At 43.6% G+C, this 19281-nt stretch overlaps 1 protein-coding gene across 4 annotated transcripts in view; it reads right to left on the bottom strand.

The window, feature by feature from the left end:
* UBE2F (ubiquitin conjugating enzyme E2 F (putative)) overlaps nt 1-19281 on the bottom strand; it is a 132823-nt gene that overhangs the window by 43360 nt on the left and 70182 nt on the right. For all 4 annotated transcript variants that reach the window (XM_078848029.1, XM_073306748.2, XM_073306751.2 and 1 more), the window contains one exon: nt 2267-2299. In XM_078848029.1, the coding sequence (XP_078704155.1) occupies nt 2267-2299 (33 nt within the window). The remainder of the gene's footprint in view (nt 1-2266; nt 2300-19281) is intronic.

Raw genomic sequence — 19281 nt, 5'->3', positions numbered from 1 at the left:
TCACAGACATCAGTTTAACATGCTGCTCTAGCTCACTCTCTCTGGTTGTACAGTTCAGCTTAGATGCAACAAAGGGTGTGACATTCTAATGCTGGGCCACATCACATAGCCTCAGTATTATTTCCTCCAAATTTTGTTCTGTGAATCCAGGAAAACTAGTGGAAAGAAGGAAAGAAAGAAAGAAATGGGGGTGCTGAGGATGAATATACACAAACTGTACAAAAGGGTTAAATATAGTCATTTTAAATTTTACTTCTAAACATCCATCACTCAGTAATTCCTCCCTCAGAAAAAAGCAGCTGTCTTCTTTTAGCTGAGAACACTGCAAGTGCATTCTACAGCTTACTGGCACGGCTTGCAGTGTCTGTAATATGTATCACCTGCACTATTATTTGTGCTGTATTTGCAGAAAGACTGAACTTCAACACATTGTTTAAGGAAACCAAGAAGCTGCCAAGAGACAGCGTGTTAATCAAGTCATCATGGAAAATAATGAATAATCACTATGGAAACAAAACCAAGTTTCTCTGGCCAAGGTACAGGTCAGTTTTCCTCGTAGTGTGTGATAACAGTGAATCTTTTATAACAGCTATCATTTTATAAGTGTGAAAGGTTCCCATCACTGCCACTATATGGGATTTGCTTCCATGGCAATGAATCTCTATGGTCATTGATTTTTTTTTTCCCCTAACAAAGTTTCAATTTTCTCTCCAAACCAAAAGCTGAGCAAGACTCTCAATCATTCACTTACCTTCCTTTGTTTCTAGAAACAAGCCCACATCAGCTTTTAAAAGCGTAATTATTTACAAAAAGCCTTTGAGCATATGCACAGGGGAAATCCAAGATACACGATGAGAGTCTTCTAGGACATTACAAATCTTTGCAGTCTGTCATGCATGATCATCACTCTTTTCAGATGTTCGCCCTGTATATATATTTTATGTGTATTCCTATTGTAGCGTTGCACTCTTTTTGTTTCTCTAAACCAGACTCACCCTATTTTAGTTATTTATATTTGTGCTGTATTCTAATTACTCTGCACTGAAAAGTCAAGTGCTCTCCAATCTTTTTATAAATTAATTTACTAAAGGCCCTAATCCAGGCAAATTAAGCCTCATTGGCCCATGAAAGCTCTCAGTTTCCCAGGGTTCTGTGGCCATAATCTTTGTCTATTCAACAAACTTTAGAAAAATATTCCTGGTGGTAGCAGTGATGGTTCAGCTACCCAGCTCCTCCTTCAGGAAATGAGGGACAGAATCCTTCTATCTGAGCTGGGGCTTGAGGAAACAGGGCTGGGCAGACATAGCCAGCAACTCTGCTCCCTGTCCCAGGTGCTTCACTATGCACTGGGGTAGCTCTTTAGAGAAGTTAGGGTAACCCTTACTGCAGTTGAAGGAAGTGATGGCAATGAGAGCTCAGGTGGCCAGCTTGACCATGATCCCTCTGCTCTCCACCCTTGACCTTCCCACTGCCACCAGGCAGCAGTAAGGGTTATCCATGACAGTCACGCCCCACACCTCTGCCTCAGAGGGGAGGAGGGCTATCTCTACTTGCCTCTAATCTATCAATGGGGGCAGTTTCTGGCTTCTGTTGTATATCTGAGGTGAGGGTTGCTAGCTCCAGTTCTGCCTGTTCCTGCCATTAATCCAGGATTTTACATGTACCCTCCACTTCTCGTAGCTGCCTCTTGTAAATAGGAGGCTCAGGCTTCCTGCTCCTGCCAAATCTTTTCATGTCATGTGGGATTCCATGGGAGCAATCTCATGTTTTAATTCAGTGTCAGGCCCTATTCTCATTCTGGGGGTTGGAGATCCTCAGAGCCCCTCACACCTCCAACGTGTGTTTAATGATTATAACTGTCAATAATTAAACCTATATTGGGCAATTTTTTATCCCAACCCTCAACTTTTCAGGATTACAGCAATACCAGTTATCTGCCAAAGTAATCCTCACATTCCCAGCACAATAACTCACTGAAGGAATTTAGGATTTGTGGAAAACCCTAAGCAACTCGTTACCAAAGGCTGAACCATAGATTTATAACTATAAATACAAAAAAATATTAAGGAAGGCAGCATATGCCCTTCTGTATGATAATCCCCATGGCTAGCTAATAAATGGGGTTAATTAAACACCACGAAAGACAGGAGGAACACGAACATTAACTATAAAAGAGACACTGGATCAGGTCTATACCAAGTAACTTCGAAAACCACCTGACAGGGAAAACAAAATTTAGCTGCATGCATTGCATCGTCTTACTTACTGTAAATAAAGAGTTCAATCCCCAAACAACATCCTGAAAAGGAAAAACAACAAAATCAGTCATGTGTACTTAAAATATTTTGTACATTTTAACATCCTTTACATTTCTATTAACCCAGCAAAATGATGGAAAGTCTTAAATCTAGGAAAGGAGGTGAGTATTGGGTGGCTTTTCTTTATATTCAAAATGTTTAAAACTTTCCCAATATTTATTTCAGTATATAACATGCAAAAAAGCACTTATTCAGGGCTTTAAGCACCTTTGAGACATTTAAAAACCGTCATCGAGTACAAGTAGCACATGGTGAATAATTTTTCTGTTAACATAAACACATCCATTTTAAAATTTTGTGTAAATATTCACACTCTGAAACCGCACTCACCCCTTCTGTGTTCAAGGAAAAGAAACAAGACTGAGTGACTGACCACACCAATAAAAACTGAACACCACAGCTCAGATTTCAAATAGGAAGTATCAGGTACTCGCGGTGAACTGTACATGATCAATCCATAACATACAAAAATGTGACAAAATATTTGTCAAATAGACATGAAATATCAAATTTGAGAAAACTGATCTATATGTGAATATTCTGAAAGTAGGAGAAGAGGCTACATTTATCAAATTAATTATTCATTGCAAATTATTTGCTCGCCTCTACCTCCAAGTTTTCTTTAACTGAATAGGGACAATCAATGTGCAATTACAGATTCACAATAAGAAATCAGTAAACTAGATGGAAGTGTTGCCCCCTGAGACTCCCTCGTTTAGAGTCATTTGATGTAACATTTTCCTTAACTCCAGTTCCATGACTGTCTGGCCTACAGGTGTGTGTCCCGAGTTACAAATTTCATGGGCTGACAAACAACGAGCAAGATTAAGTGATAAGACATTACTACAGTTAATTGAATCAGAGACTGTAAAACAGAGCTCCTATTAAACCTTCTCTCAGACTATGTCTTCAATTTTTAACAAAGATGGGTTTTATACAGCAAGGTATCTTATACGTTAGGCAGCCCACTGTAAACTCCTACTAGAGAAGATGCACTGTAGTTTTTACCATGAGATAAAGTCACCACTGTACCTGCCAGCCTTAGACTGACCTCACCTAGTTCACCTCACTACAGTGCTGTGACTGCTATAGGATTTTACACCTGGAGAGCTAAGGTGAGTTAGCTGTCCTAATCTAAACACACACCTTTTTTGGCCATGCAGACAACCCCTCAGAGAAATAAACCCTTCTCACTATGGCATAGAAAACAAAATGCATTTTATGCTCATTTAACATCTTGCAATATTCGCTTATAAAAAAAGGTTGAATGAATGGATGCATTTTAGCTTGTTTACTACTCTGGTCCCTCAGAACTTAGTCAAAATGATGAGGTATGGTAATACATAATACCTTAACAACTCTGTCAATAGTTACGATTACAAAAGCTGGCAGAGGACATGGTGTCAGCATTATCTGATGAATAGTTTTTTTACTGCCCCATTTATGTATTTTATACAAAAACACCCTCTGTTCATCTATTTTTAATCATACAGATCAGCAAAGTAACATTAGGGAATAATATTTTAGCTTGTTCAGCACTTTCTTCTAATGGAGTTTCTAAAGTCATCAGTGCTAGTAAACACTGCAAACCTCCTGAAGTCACTAAAGTATTCCACAAGGACAGAACATTACTGTTTAAATTTATAGTAAAAGAGTAGGAATTTCAGATGTTTAAGGTGCACAAATAGCCTAGAATTCTTAAGAATGTGGTGGTGAGCAGTCATCCTCACCAGAAATGATCTAATTAGCATGCTATCATTCATTTTCAGGGCCAGAAAACAAAAGGGTTTGGAAAAAGGGAGAAAAGACAGTTACCTTTCTGTAACTGGTGTTCGTCGAGATGTGTTGCTCCTGTCCATTCCACATTAGATGTGTTTACTCGTCATGCACTGGTGCCGGAAGTTTTTCCCTCAGCAGTATCAATAGGGGAGCAGCTCTGGTGCCCTCTGGAGTGGCGCCCGTATGGCGCAGTATAAGGGGCGCTGCCGTCTCCCCTCACCCTCAGTTCCCTTGTGCTGGAAACTCCAACAGCGGGGAAGGAGGGCGGGTTGTGGAATGGACATGAGCAACACATCTCGAAAAACACCAGTTATGGAAAAGGTAACTGTCTTTTCTTCTTCAAGTGCTTGCTCATATCCATTCCATATTAGGTGACTTCCAGCAGTTTCCTTTGAGACAGGTAGGAGTTCATGGTTGTGCAGATTGTAATACAGCTCTGCCGAACCCAGCGTCATCTCTAGCCTGTTGAGTGATGGTATAATGAGATGTGAACGTGTGGACTGAGGACCATGTTGCAGTTCTACAGATGTCCTGGATCGGGATGTGTGCCAGGAAGGCCGCCAAAGACACCTGCGCTCTAGTCGAATGAGCCCTGACGATTGGTGGCGGGGGGACCTTTGCTAGCTCATAACAGGTCCTTCTGCAAGAGGTGATCCAGTTGGAAATCCTCTGCAAAAAAACCAGAAGGCCCATCCTCCTATCTACTGTAGCGATGAAGAGCTGGGTCGATTTACGGAAAGGCTTGGTACACTCCAAGTAAAAAGCCAAGGCCCTCCGGACATCCAGTGCGTGCAGACGCCTCTCCTCAGCAGTCTTGTGCGGCTTCGGACCAAACACTGGCAAAAATACATCCTGGCTCATGTGGAAGAAAGATCCCACCACCGGCAGGAAGGCTGGGTGGGGCCGCAGCTGGACCTTGTCCTTATAAAAAACTGTGTAAGGCGGTTCCAAGGTCAAGGCCTTAATTACTGAGACTTGTCTCGCCGAGGTCACCACCACCAGGAAAGCGACCCTCCAGGACAAATAGGAAAGGGAGCAGGAGCCCAGCAGCTCAAAAGGCGGGCCGCTGAGCCTGGAGAGGACCAGGTTAAGGTCCCACTGCGAGACAAGGGCCCGTACCTGCGGGTAAAGCCTCTCGAGGCTCCTCATAGAATCACAGAATATCAGGGTTTGAAGGGACCTCAGGAGGTCATCGAGTCCAAGCCCCTGCTCAAAGCAGGACCAATCCCCAACTAAATCATCCCAGCCAGGGCTTTGTCAAGCCTGATCTTAAAAACCTCTAAGGAAGGAGAGTCTACCATCTCCCTAGGTAACGCATTGCAGTCCTTCACCACCCTCCTAGTGACATAGTTTTTCCTAATATCCAACCTAAACCTCCCCCACTGCAACTTGAGACCATTACTCCTCATTCTGTCATGGAACCTGACAGTCATGTCATGAGAAAAGACTGTCTGACCTTGGACTGGCTGGTGGAATGCAGAGATGGCTGCAAGATGCACTCTGATGGAAGAATGCACCAGACCCTGGTTCCTGAGCTGCAGTAAGTAGTCCAAGATGGACTCAACTGAAGAATGCGAGGGAGAAATGCCACGCTCCGACGCCGAGCGGGAAGACCTCATCCACTTGGCCAGGTAAGTTAGTCTCGTGGATGGCTTCCTACTTCCCAGGAGGACCTGCTCGACCTCCTCCAAGCAGGTACTCTCCTCCGGGTTCAACCACGAAGCATCCACACTGAGAGGTGTAGAGACTCGAGGTTGGGGTGTAGGAGCCGACCATGATCCTGAGAGAACAGATCGGACAGCAGGGAAGGGGCCAGGGAGGGGCCACCATCATGTTCATGAGCGTGCTGAACCAGTGCTGGCAAGACCACGCGGGGCAATCATGATAACCTGTGCCTTGTCCCTCTTGAACTTTACTAGGACCCGGGTGACCAGAGGGATCGGAGGGAACGCATGCATCAGACCCTCGGCCCACAACAGGAGGAAGGCATCGGAGAGGGAGACTTTGCTCAGGCCCTACCGGGAGCAAAGCCGATGGCACTTTCTGGTTTGCCTGGTGGCAAACAGATCTACTCAGGGAATTCCCCACCTCTGGAAGATCATGAGGGCGACCTCCGGGTGGAGCGACCACTCATGGTGAGAGGAGAAGTCCCTGCTGAGGTGATCTTCTAGGGTGTTTCTGATGCCAGGGAGGTGAGCAGCTTCCAGATGGATGTCGTGGCCAATGCAGAAGTCCCAGAGATGGAGAGCCTACTGGCAGAGAGCCAAAGAGCGCGCTTCTCCTTGCCTGTTGATGTAGAACATTGAGGCTGTATTGTCCATCAGGACTCTCACCACTTTGCCTGACAGGTGTGGCAGGAAGACCCCACAGGCCAGCTGGACCACTCTGAGCTCCTTTACATTTATGTGTAATGTTGTCTCCTGCAGGGTCCACATCCCCTGGGTCCGGAGATGTCCAAGGTGTGCCCCCCCAACCAAGCTCCAAAGCGTCCAACACTAGCTCTACAGATAGAGCGGGACTGTGAAATGGGACTTCTTCCAGAACCTTCTCGCAATCGGTCCACCACCGCAGCGAGGTGCGAACTGCCAGAGGAACGGTTATGATCTTTTCCAGGTTGTCCCTGGATTGGGAATAGGTCGATGCCAGCCATTGCTGCAGGGCCGCATACGGAGTCTGGCATGGCAGACCACGTATGTGCAAGCTGCCTTATGGCCTAGTAGGCGTAGGCATGCCCTCGCTGTTGTCAGGGGAAATGCGGACACTTCCGTGATGAGGTCCATCAGGGCCTGAAACCTGTCTAACAGCAGGAATGGTCTTGCCCGGGTTGAGTCGAGCATGCCTCCGCTGAATTCTATCCTTAGAACTGGAACTAACGTGGACTTTTTGTGGTTGACCAGTAGTCTCAAGGAGTGGCATGTGATTGTAGTACAGTGATGTCATGTTGGACCTGAGCCTCGGAATTGCCTTTGACAAGCCAGTCGCAGAGTTTCGGGTAAATTTGGATACCCCAACGCCCGAGATAGGCCGCGACTACTGCCATGTGCTTGGCAAACACTCTTAGTGCTATAGCCAGGCCAAACGGAAGGACCAGACTCTGGTAGTAGGCCGAACCAACTGTAAAATGGAGAAAGCGTCTGTGTCCTGGAAAGACCGCTACGTGAAAGTATGTTGACTGAACTTCAACACATTGTTTAAGGAAACCAAGAAGCTGACAAGGGACACTGTGTGTGTTAATCAAGTCATCATGGAAAATAATGAATAATCACTATGGAAACAAAACCAAGTTTCTCTGGCCAAGGTTCGGGTCAGTTTTCCTAGCAGTTTGTGATAGCTGTTATAGAATGATAACAGTGAATCTTTTATAAGTGTGAAAGTCTCCCATCACTGCCACTATTTGGGATTTGCTTCCATGGCAATGAATCTCTACGGTCATCAGGAGGTCATCTAGTCCAACCCTCTGCTCAAAGCAGGACCAACCCCAATTAAATCATCCCAGCAAGAGCTTTGTTAGGGTTTCCTCTACAGTGAAAATGCATAGAGGAGGAAAAGGCTCCCTGTGCCCACATCATAATTCTACCACAATGGCACAGAGCCAACCAAAAATTTAGCCCTGTGTAAAAAGGTCATACTGTACACATATGTTTGTACACATCAATATGTGTGATTTTGAATGCCAATACTACATACAGATTGTCTTCTGCATAAGTAGCCTATGAAACAATTATACTCAGTAGACTGCTGGGAGACCCAAACAAATTAGAAAAGGAGTACTTGTGGCACCTTAGAGACTAACCAATTTATTTGAGCATGAGCTTTCGTGAGCTACAGCTCACTTCATCGGATGCATACCGTGGAGTGAGCTGTAGCTCACGAAAGCTCATGCTCAAATAAATTGGTTAGTCTCTAAGGTGCCACAAGTCCTCCTTTTCTTTTTGCGAACACAGACTAACACGGCTGTTACTCTGAAACCAAACAAATTAGTGACCCACTGGAAATTCGTGAATTTGTGAATAAATAGAAGAACTAGAAATAGAAGGAACACGCAAAGTGTATTTTTAAATCATGTATACTATACCTGCATAAAAAAGTACAGCACTATTTGTTCCTCTGAAAAGTGGGAAGAAACTAGCAGTTTGTGTTGGGAAGAAACTAGCAGTTTGTGTATTAACAACAACCCATATAGTATGTGACTGCAGTCGGTGGCTGTAGAACTTGATGCAGAATTGTGCTAGACAGAATTGAAGTCTTTTTTTGGGAGGGGGGTCTGGGAGAGAGGGGACCTTAGGTTTCTTGCTCTTTTGGTTGCAACAAAATATTCCAAATGGGAATCAAGAGAGCAAACCAGTGCAGTGGCATCTGCAGGATACTAATTCTAAGAAAAATAGCAACAATTTAAATTTCAGCACATCGTTAACTATTGCACTGCTTATAATTTATCTTAAGGTGTTCCAAAATTTCCCCTCTGCTGTACTGAGGTTCTTTAGAATTCAGGACCTTAGATACAGTATTTAGGTCAAGCCAGCTCCAGAGAACACAGGATTTTGCCTATAAAATATGCAGATTTGCAAGGTTGTAGGTTGTCAGAGCACATCGCAAATCCCATCTATTTAACCAGGCTTTGGGGGTTAGGGAAGGTGCAAGACAATTGGTATTATTAGTGTGGGGGCTATTTTATGCAGCAGATGTTTAAAAAAAATTGGTCTTTTTTTATTTTGATTTTTTATATTTGTATGGATTCTGTTTTATAATTGACAAATATACCTATGTAGTTAAATAAAACGTATTTGTTTGCATAGAAATCAAAATTAAGAAAGTAAAACAACATAACATGAGCCCCTGCAGAGTGCTGTGGCTCTGGAGGTCAAAGTTGCAGTCCCTGCTATGCTGACCAAGAGGGTGACCATCACTTACTGCTGCAACTGTTTGGGCCAAAGCATGGTGAATCCAACATAAGGCACATCAGAAGATCAACATGTCAGTACAAAGGTTGATTGATGAAGGTCTCTTTTTCTTTGCCCCATAACATTGTTTCATACTTGTGTTGGGTCTAAAAATCATTACTTTGAAAAAAACAAAAACGCCCTACAGATTTATTTATGCCACCCCAAATAAAGAAAAAATTGCAACTCCAAAATGCCTCCCTTTCAGATTTAGCAATAGTGACTTAAAATACAAAGTGCTGCTTGTAAAATAGTTTCTCCTGAGATTGAAGAATTTTAAAGCATCTCATTTGGTCGGAAGACCTACTTCTGTTCTAGTCGCCAACCCTAGCAAGTAGGTAATTCACATCCATTTCACAGTCTGCTATCAAACCTACACCAAAATTATGCCTTTGACACACTGCCTTTGACTTGTATAACTGTGTTCTCAGATGTCTGAAAGATTAACTACATAGTGTTTTTCAGAGTGTAAAAATGTAAATTACCAATAAGATTTTCCTTTTATATGCAAGAAGTGTTTAACTATTTATTTAATTTAAAAAGTCAGACAAAAGCAGCTAAAGAACTACACCATGGAAACTCCCTAAATAAAACTATTAAGGAGTACTTCTTATCGAATAGACTCTAGTTAATTATACTGAAGATTGAGACTTTTCCATCTTGTAGCTAATATATGTTTGACAAGACATTTGGTAAAATATTTATCACTTGGAATCAAGAAAAGGAAATAGTCATACTCTCACACAGAGACGTCTCCTGTTCCTTTTTTTTTTTTTTTTTTAAACTAGAGTAGTGATCAACAGGAAAAAATCTATTTGCACATGCTCAGTAGACACTTAGTGCGTGATACTGCAACCTTAATATTTATTTAAAATAGTATTTTTATTACTTACTAGCCAAATGAAAACAATTTACTTAAGGTGGACGTCACTCACTTTATATTTATCTAGATTACAGAGTATTTAAAATATTAGTATAAAATGCTTTATTTAGCATGAAAGAAGGAAGAAAAAATGGGAAACCTCTGAATTCCTCCTAGTCTCATTTACTTTCTTCCCTCCAAAGCAGTTGTCACCACTGGTAAATCGCGATCAACTGGTCGATCATGGAGTCTCTGCCCAGTCTATCACAGTCTCTGGCCGCTACAAGTCCAGTGGCACAGCAGGGCTAAGGCATGCTCCCTGCCTCTCCTGGCCCCACACTGCTCCTGGAAGCTGCTGGCATGTCCCTGCGTCGGGAGGGGGTGGGGTCTCCACGTGCTGCTCCTACCTGTAGGCACTGCCCACACAGTGGAACGGGAACGGTAAACTGCGGCCAATGGGAGCTGCGGGGGCTGTGCCTACAGGGAGGGGCAGTGCAAGGAGCCATGTGCCCCCCTCCAGGGGCCGCAAGGACATGTTGGCAGCTTCTGGGAGTGGCATGGGGCCGGGGTGGGCGGGCAGGCAGGGAGCCTGCCTTAGCCCCGCTGCACCACCCACCTGGAGCCACCTGAGATAAGGGCCGGCAAGAGCCCGCACCCCAACCCCCTGCCCTAGCCCTGAGCCCCTCCCAGACCCCAACCCCCTACCCCAGCCCTGAGCCCCCTCCTGCACCCAAACTCCCTCCCAGAACTTGCATCCCTTACCTCCTCTTGCACCCAAACCCCCTGTCCCAGGCTCAGCCTGGAGCCCCCTCACACACTCTGAACCCCTCGGCCCCAGCCTAGAGCCTGCACCCCAACCCCCTGTTCCAGCCCAGTGAAAGTGGGTGAGGGAGAGCGCGTGACGGGGGGGGGGGGGGGATGAAGTGATGGGGTAGATTCTGGGTTGCACTTATTCAAAAAGTGATCTTGTGCTTAAAAACGTTGGAGACCACTGCTCCAAAGTAATATTTGAACGTTTCTGAAGAATTTCAGAAGCAGTAAACAAGCTCTGTTTCAGTTTCAGAGAGACAGAGTCAGCCATGCATGTCACAGGCTCCGAATCCGTAACAGCATGCATACAAAACAACATACTTTCTTCTTACTGGAGCCCTTGATATTTGCCCGTATAGTTACATTACGGCATAGCAGACTTTCTTTTATAAACCAGCGCTCCCACTGGATTTCTGAACTAGCTTCAGAATGAACACTACAATGATAATGAAAACTAAATGCAACACCCCCCCATGAGACTAGGCAACAGGAATATACTCCCACTAAATAATTCTGTATTCAGAAAGTATTACCAAAGTTTTGGAAAACAGGAATGGCTTCATTAAATTCTTCTAGTGTACTCTGCCATCCTCATGAAATGTCTTTTACATGTCTGTGAGCAATAATTACTACCATTCAAAAACAGGGAAACTGCAAGAAGCAGTTAAAAGAAACAGGGTATGTTTTTGCACATTTCTTATGAAGCAGGGATTATTAAAGGTCATAGTTTTTTTTTTTTTTTTTAAAAATAAGCGTTCTTTCACTAATTTTTCAGAGAGCCAAGATGAGTGCACTCTGTCTCTCTCATATCCTGGGACCAACAAAACTATACGCTGATTTCTCCATGAAGTTTAAAAAATGAAAGTCAGTCCACAAAGTCTGTAATGCAGTTACGCTACAGAAATCAAAACAATGAACTTAACCCATAGTCTTGAGACTAGGTAAAGGAGAAATATCAGACTCAAAGTAAAAGTATATTTTATGACAACAGTAGTATAAAGAAAAAAAATTAGGTCCTCAGTTGATGTGAATCGCACCTGGTGAATGTTGTGGCAGGGGCTGGTTCTCTTGGCCAGAAGACATTTGATTTTCTACAGTATGTCTTCTTGATAAGGAGTAGCTCAAGAGTATTCTCAGACATGCAGGGACAAATGTGGTGAGCTTTTTGAAAGTCTGATTTTATAGCCCCATCAAACACTGCTCAGGAGCCATGTGCCTGAGGTGACCAAGGGCCAGAGGTGAAAGCAAGCAAGAGCCGGTATGGCATGCCGGACCTGACCGGCTTCCCCAGGCTGGCGATTTAAAGGAGCTGGGGCTCCCTGCAGTGGCTGGAGCCTCAGGCCCTTTAAATTGCCTCCCGAGCCCCACTGTCGGAGCCCTGGGGTAGCAGTGGCAGGGCTCCGGTGGTGACTTAAAGGACCTTGGGCCCCAGCCGCTGCAGGGAGCCCCGGGCCTGCCGGAGCCCTGCCGCTGCTACCCTGGGGCTCAGGCAGCATGGCTCAGGTGGCACTTTGAAGGCGCTCATATAGTTTTCACAACTATATGAAAGTTTTCCTGCTCTGGTGCTCTGCTGCAAACAGAATCATCCTCTGCTGTACTCTAGGATAAAGCCTGCTGCAGTTTCCACGATATGCATCTGAGGAAGTGAGCTGTAGCTCACGAAAGCTTATGCTCTAATAAATTGGTTAGTCTCTAAGGTGCCACAAGTCCTCCTTTTCTTTTAACAGAGCAAAATATAATCCTGACAAATATATAAAAATTAAACCATGAGACTGTACTGCATTTATCTTTACTAAAAAAGAGTCCACATGACAGCCTGGCTTTTTTAAGGTATTGTTTACTGGTTGAGTTGGCACTTGTTTTTTTTTAGTCTACTTTAAATCAGATTTGTTATGTCTAATTGTTCATCTCTGGAACCAATTTATGAAACGTAGCCATATCTAGTAAACGGAACAGAAAGGTTATTTTAAATAAGAATCTAATGTAAATATAATCAAGGCTATATTGGTATAGAAGACAATGGGTGAAATCTGGTTTAAAAACAATTGCAGGAATCTTATAGATGTCATTCTACTAGTATCATCAATAAAGACTTAAAATAGTAAACATTTTGTTTAAATCATTGGGCAATTCAATTCATATTTATAAATTTATCCAATGCAAATGAAAATATTTTTATTAAAATTAGTGATGCAAAATATTGCACAGAATTACACCAGGCAGCATATATTGTAGATGACAGGATACTGAGGTATAAAGCTATTGTTTTATGGATAAATAGAAGTATTTGAAGTCTACTCGGGTTACAAAGGTTGGTGCATATTCGTACCCGTTGATGATATGACAAACTAATTAGTGAGCTTACTCTGATCAGGGGGTCTTGAGCAGTGTAAGACCACATTTCTGGGGTGCAAGGCTGGGGATAGGGGAATTCGAGGTCATCTCCCGATATACAGTTCATGAGTGGCTAAGAAAGGCTTCATGTATGTTGCTGGGTGCGCCTCTGCATGCTGCTGGCTGAGAGAACAGAGCCTGAAGTAGCTTGCTGTTCACTAGCATATCAGTGTAGGAGAAGAGCCTGGGCAGGAGAGTTAAAGGGGTCACAGTGGTTCTACAGTCCAGACTGCAGCCTGGGGGTGTCACACATACCAGAAAAGATAATATGTTTAACTACTCTGTTATCCTGCCTCAAGCTGTTGCTTTCACAAAATGATAAATTACAGATAATTTCAAGCATGAATTTTATACTTAAGAGTTTTACACTTCTCTTCTAAACATTAAGGCTACCTATTCCTATATATTTTAAAAATATGAACGTTACTGTCATGGAATCATAAAACCCATGCTAATAGCTATAGAGTTTAGCTACTATATTTGGACATACAAAAACAGCTCTCTCCTATAAGAATCTTCCTCACTGCTGCACATACTAAACTTACTGACCTGCGTTTTATTTGCTCTACCTGCAAGTACCAGGAACGCACTCAACCCAATAAGATAGGGGAATTACTGGTGGCGTGGGTGCCAACAGGCACCATGTGATGACACATAATACCGCCCCTCCATCCCATTCCCCCCCGCCACACACACACTCTAGAGAAAGAGATGCAATGACCTCTCTCTGAGAGAAATGAGAGTAAGGAGGAGAACCAGCTAAGAAAAAAAATCCTTGAAGAAGGGGGCAGAATATCATTTCCCTCTCCATCCTATTTACCGGCAATTTTAATCTCTCAAACAACATGTCAGGAACTATGAACATGTGGATATTATTCAGCCCTGCCCTCTCAAGGCAGTCATCAAAGTTGTCAATCGCAAGCAGTGACATCAGACCCAGTCCACTAAACTCCCCTTCTTTTGAAGCCTGAACTTTCAGGTCAGCTGCTGGAGCAACTGAAAACACACCTCCGCAAACAGAGAAGGAAGAATTATCTGATGTGCTAAGCAATCAAAAATTTACAAGTAAATTAAAAAATTAGGCTCTCATTGTTGCATATCTCAATCCTTAGATGTGAGAGATGACTCAGCAGTAAGTTCGACCCTCTATTCGACATTGATGAGTCCTCATCTGGAGTACTGTGTCCTGTTTTGGACCCCACACTAGAAGGAGGACGTGGAAAAATTGGAAAACGTCCAGCAGAGGGTAACAAAAATGATTAGGAGACTGGAACACATGACTTATGAGGAGACACTGAGGGAACTGAGATTGTTTAGTCTGCGGAAAAGAAGAACGAGGTGGGATTTGATAGCTGCTTTCAACTACCTGAAAGGGGGTTCCAAAGAGGATGGGTCTAGACTGTTCTCAGTGGTAGCACATGACAGAACAAGGAGTAATGGTCTCAAGTTGCAGTGGGGGAGGTTTAGGTTGGATATTAGGAAAAACTATGTCACTAGGAGGGTTGTGAAGCACTGGAATGGGCTACCTAGGGAGGTGGTGGAATCTCCATCCTTAGAGGTTTTAAGGCCTGGCTTAATAAAACCCTGGCTGGGATGATTTAGTTGGGGATTGGTCCTGCTTTGAGCAGGGGGTTAGACTAGATGACCTCCTGAGGTCCCTTCCAACACTGATTCTATGATTAAGTTCACTGCTTGCTATTGATCGCTCTGAAGACTCCCACATGCTGGCTGGGCAGATCACCACCAGCGTACACATTTACTTCCTTTCTGTGACAGTAACAAAGATTCTACTGTGATATATAGGCAGGGCTTGTAGCACCACCTATTATTAAGGTTGCCCTGCACTTCCCATTACAATATACTGTTTTCAGTTGCTTATAACTTTGCCAGACTGAACATTCGGATTGAAATTTTCCATATTGATGTCTGTCTCCATATATATATTTTTTTAAATCCATACAATTTTAGCCAAAAATACTTCAACTGTTTCCAAGAATGAGATTTAGTGGAAAATATCTTGTTTTGTCCATGTAAAAAAAAAAAAAAAATCATGAGACATTTTCTTTGAAATGGTCTAGTGACCCTGTGCTTTGCACTAGGGCCTTGACATTTGGCAGGGAGTGGCCTCTATATTAGGGAAGTGCGCTTTGTCATTCCTGTGAAAATCCACCCAAATTTGGCTAAGTTTAAGCTTTTGAAAAAGAAATCACAACTCACACATGCTCAGTAGACTTCGATGTTTAATAGCAAAAATCCCTGATTCCTTCCTCACTTATCATGCTCAAGCTTCCCACAGCTTCTAGTGCTGACCAGACTATGCATGTACCATCCCCACAGAGTGACTGAGCATACTCCAGCCCCAGACTAAGGAGGCAAAGCCAGACTTTCCTGTAATTGCTGCTCGGGGCTGGGGCTGGGGCCAGGTGCTGTAACTGAGATCAGGGGGCCCCTCTCGCAAGTTTCCAATTATACCCTTCATCTCCGCTGGCACTTAGGCAGAGTGGAAGCAGCAGCTGTTGGATTTGAATGCAGAACCGAAAAATGCCAGACTGGGGAAGGAGGGGAGTAGACTGGAACAAGGAGTCTGGTAAGATTGGGACAGGAGAGACTGGAAGTTGGAGAGAACAGAAGGGAAGGCTGGGACTGGCAGGGCAAGGAGACTGGGAACCAGTGAGAAAACTAGGAGCTAACTGGCTGTGTGTGTGTGTGGTGGTGGAGAGGCACTGAGATCGGATGAGAAGCCAGAAGCAGAGCACTGGGCTTGGCCAGGAAAGGAGACAGACTGGGTGTGGGGATGGAGAGAGAATGGAAGATGGGGAGGGAAGCGTGTATTGGAACTCGAACAGGAAACTCTGAAGGCTGGGCAAGAAGACTGGGACTAGAATGAGAAGTGGGAGGGGAAACTGGAATTACGCAGGCAGGGATAAGAAGCCAGGGCAGGAGAAGAGACAGAACTGAGACAGGGAAGAAAGGGCTATGCCCACTAAAGCACACTCTTCTCTGAAGTCTGGAATGGAATCCAAGCTTCCTGAATCTATCATTCCTCTATTCTCAACTAATATCTGTGAAAAGCACTGGCCTAGTGTGTGTATAATGGCCTTTCAGTTCTGGTCCCTATAGATGGTGAAAACCTTATTCCTTTATCTTAACTGGCAGAGGTCTGTGCGATGGATCTAGAGGTTCCAACCTCGTTAATCAACTCAGAGGATGACACCACATTAGGGCTGTCAAGCGATTAAAAAAAATTGCAATTAATTATGCTGTTAATAATAGAATACCATTTATTTAAACATTTTTGGATGTTTTCTACATTTTCAAAATATATTGATTTCAATTACTACACAATAGAAAATGTACAGTGCTCACTTTATATTTTTTATTACAAATATTTGCACTGTAAAATACAAAAATAGTATTTTTCAATTCACCTAACAGAAGTGTGTGGGCCCCTTACTGAATGAGGGAGGCAACCTAGTGACAGAGGATGTGGAAAAAGCTAATGTACTCAATGCTTTTTTTGCCTCTGTCTTCACTAACAAGGTCAGCTCCCAGACTGCTGCGCTGGGCATCACAAAATGCGGAAGAGATGGCCAGCCCTCTGTGGAGATAGAGGCGGTTAGGGACTATTTAGAAAAGCTGGACGTGCACAAGTCCATGGGGCCGGACGAGTTGCATCCGAGAGTGCTGAAGGAATTGGCGGCTGTGATTGCAGAGCCACTGGCCATTATCTTTGAAAACTCGTGGCGAACCGGGGAAGTCCCGGATGACTGGAAAAAGGCTAATGTAGTGCCAATCTTTAAAAAAGGGAAGAAGGAAGATCCTGGGAACTACAGGCCAGTCAGCCTCACCTCAGTCCCTGGAAAAATCATGGAGCAGGTCCTCAAAGAATCAATTCTGAAGCACTTGCATGAGAGGAAAGTGATCAGGAACAGCCAGCATGGATTCACCAAGGGAAGGTCATGCCTGACTAATCTAATCGCCTTTTATGATGAGATTACTGGTTCTGTGGATGAAGGGAAAGCAGTGGATGTATTGTTTCTTGACTTTAGCAAAGCTTTTGACACGGTCTCCCATAGTATTCTTGTCAGCAAGTTAAGGAAGTATGGGCTGGATGAATGCACCATAAGGTGGGTAGAAAGCTGGCTAAATTGTCGGGCTCAACGGGTAGTGATCAATGGCTCCATGTCTAGTTGGCAGCCGGTATCAAGTGGAGTGCCCCAGGGGTCGGTCCTGGGGCCGGTTTTATTCAATATCTTCATAAATGATCTGGAGGATGGTGTGGATTGCACTCTCAGCAAATTTGCGGATGATACTAAACTGGGAGGAGTGGTAGATACGCTGGAGGGGAGGGATAGGATACAGAAGGACCTAGACCAATTGGAAGATTGGGCCAAAAGGAATCTGATGAGGTTCAATAAGGATAAGTGCAGGGTCTTGCACTTAGGACGGAAGAACCCAATGCACAGCTACAGACTAGGGACCGAATGGCTAGGCAGCAGTTCTGCAGAAAAGGACCTAGGGGTGACAGTGGACGAGAAGCTGGATATGAGTCAGCAGTGTGCCCTTGTTGCCAAGAAGGCCAATGGCATTTTGGGATGTATAAGTAGGGGCATAGCGAGCAGATCGAGGGACGTGATCGTTCCCCTCTATTCGACATTGGTGAGGCCTCATCTGGAGTACTGTGTCCAGTTTTGGGCCCCACACTTCAAGAAGGATGTGGATAAATTGGAGAGAGTCCAGCGAAGGGCAACAAAAATGATTAGGGGACTGGAACACATGAGTTATGAGGAGAGGCTGAGGGAGCTGGGATTGTTTAGCCTGCAGAAGAGAAGAATGAGGGGGGATTTGATAGCTGCTTTCAACTACCTGAAAGGGGGTTCCAAAGAGGATGGCTCTAGACTGTTCTCAATGGTAGCAGATGACAGAACGAGGAGTAATGGTCTCAAGTTGCAGTGGGGGAGGTTTAGATTGGATATTAGGAAAAACTTTTTCACTAAGAGGGTGGTGAAACACTGGAATGCGTTACCTAGGGAGGTGGTAGAATCTCCTTCCTTAGAGGTTTTTAAGGTCAGGCTTGACAAAGCCCTGGCTGGGATGATTTAACTGGGAATTGGTCCTGCTTTGAGCAGGGGGTTGGACTAGATGACCTTCTGGGGTCCCTTCCAACCCTGATATTCTATGATTCTATGATTCTAAGTACTGTTGTGCAATCTCTATCATGAAAGGTGAAATTACAAATGTAAAATTATGTACAAAAATAACTGCATTAATAAAAATATAAAACTTTAGAGCCTACAAGTCCACTCAGTCCTACTTTGTGCTCAGACAAACAAGTTTGTCTACATTTGCAAGAGATGCTGCTGTCCGCTTCTTGTTTACAATGTCACCTGAAAAGTGAGAACAGGCGTGCGCATGGAACTGTTGTAGCTGGCATCGCAGGATATTTATGTGCCAGATGTACTAAAGATTCATATGTCCCTTCATGCTTTAACCATGCGTCCTCTTTTGTTTATCATTTTACAGTGCAAATATTTGCAATCAAAAATAATATAAAGTGAGCACTGTACACTTTCTATTCTGGTGACATAAATTAAATTTATCACCACATGACTATAATTTTACATACAGCTCACAACTACACTCATTTTTTCAGTTTATACTACATACCTAGTATACATATATTACATATGCAATAACCATTCTGTGTGTTTGAATAATACTAACACAATTTATACTCACACACACACACACACACACATATATATATATATATATTAAACATACACTTCCATGTATTCGAGCTTATGTAGATCCATCCAAGGATCTCTTTTACAAACACTGAAAAACGTAGCCACAAAATCTATGAGGGTGGCAATGAGGCATAATATTGGTTTTACAGATGCAAAAACTCAGCTGGAGAGTTTAAGGGACTTATCCTTGGCCACACAGAAATCCATGGCCAGGACTCCTTACACAGAACATTTTTCCTCCTTTGATATACAAATTAAAATATTTGTATTTCAAACAATGTACTCATTTTGGGTATACTAAATTTGCAAAAGAATGGGCTCACTGGATGGACCACAAATAATTAGAAGGGAAAGGATTAATCAATCACTGGATTTTTATGTAGTCACACTTCATATCCAGAAACAAGCTACAAGCATTTGCCATTACC

The sequence above is a fragment of the Lepidochelys kempii genome, chromosome 11 (genome assembly GCF_965140285.1).
Source record: "Lepidochelys kempii isolate rLepKem1 chromosome 11, rLepKem1.hap1, whole genome shotgun sequence".
NCBI classification, from domain to species: Eukaryota; Metazoa; Chordata; order Testudines; family Cheloniidae; genus Lepidochelys; species Lepidochelys kempii.
The sequence above is the reverse complement of the archived record's forward strand: the minus strand, read 5'-3'. Positions and strand labels throughout refer to the sequence as shown.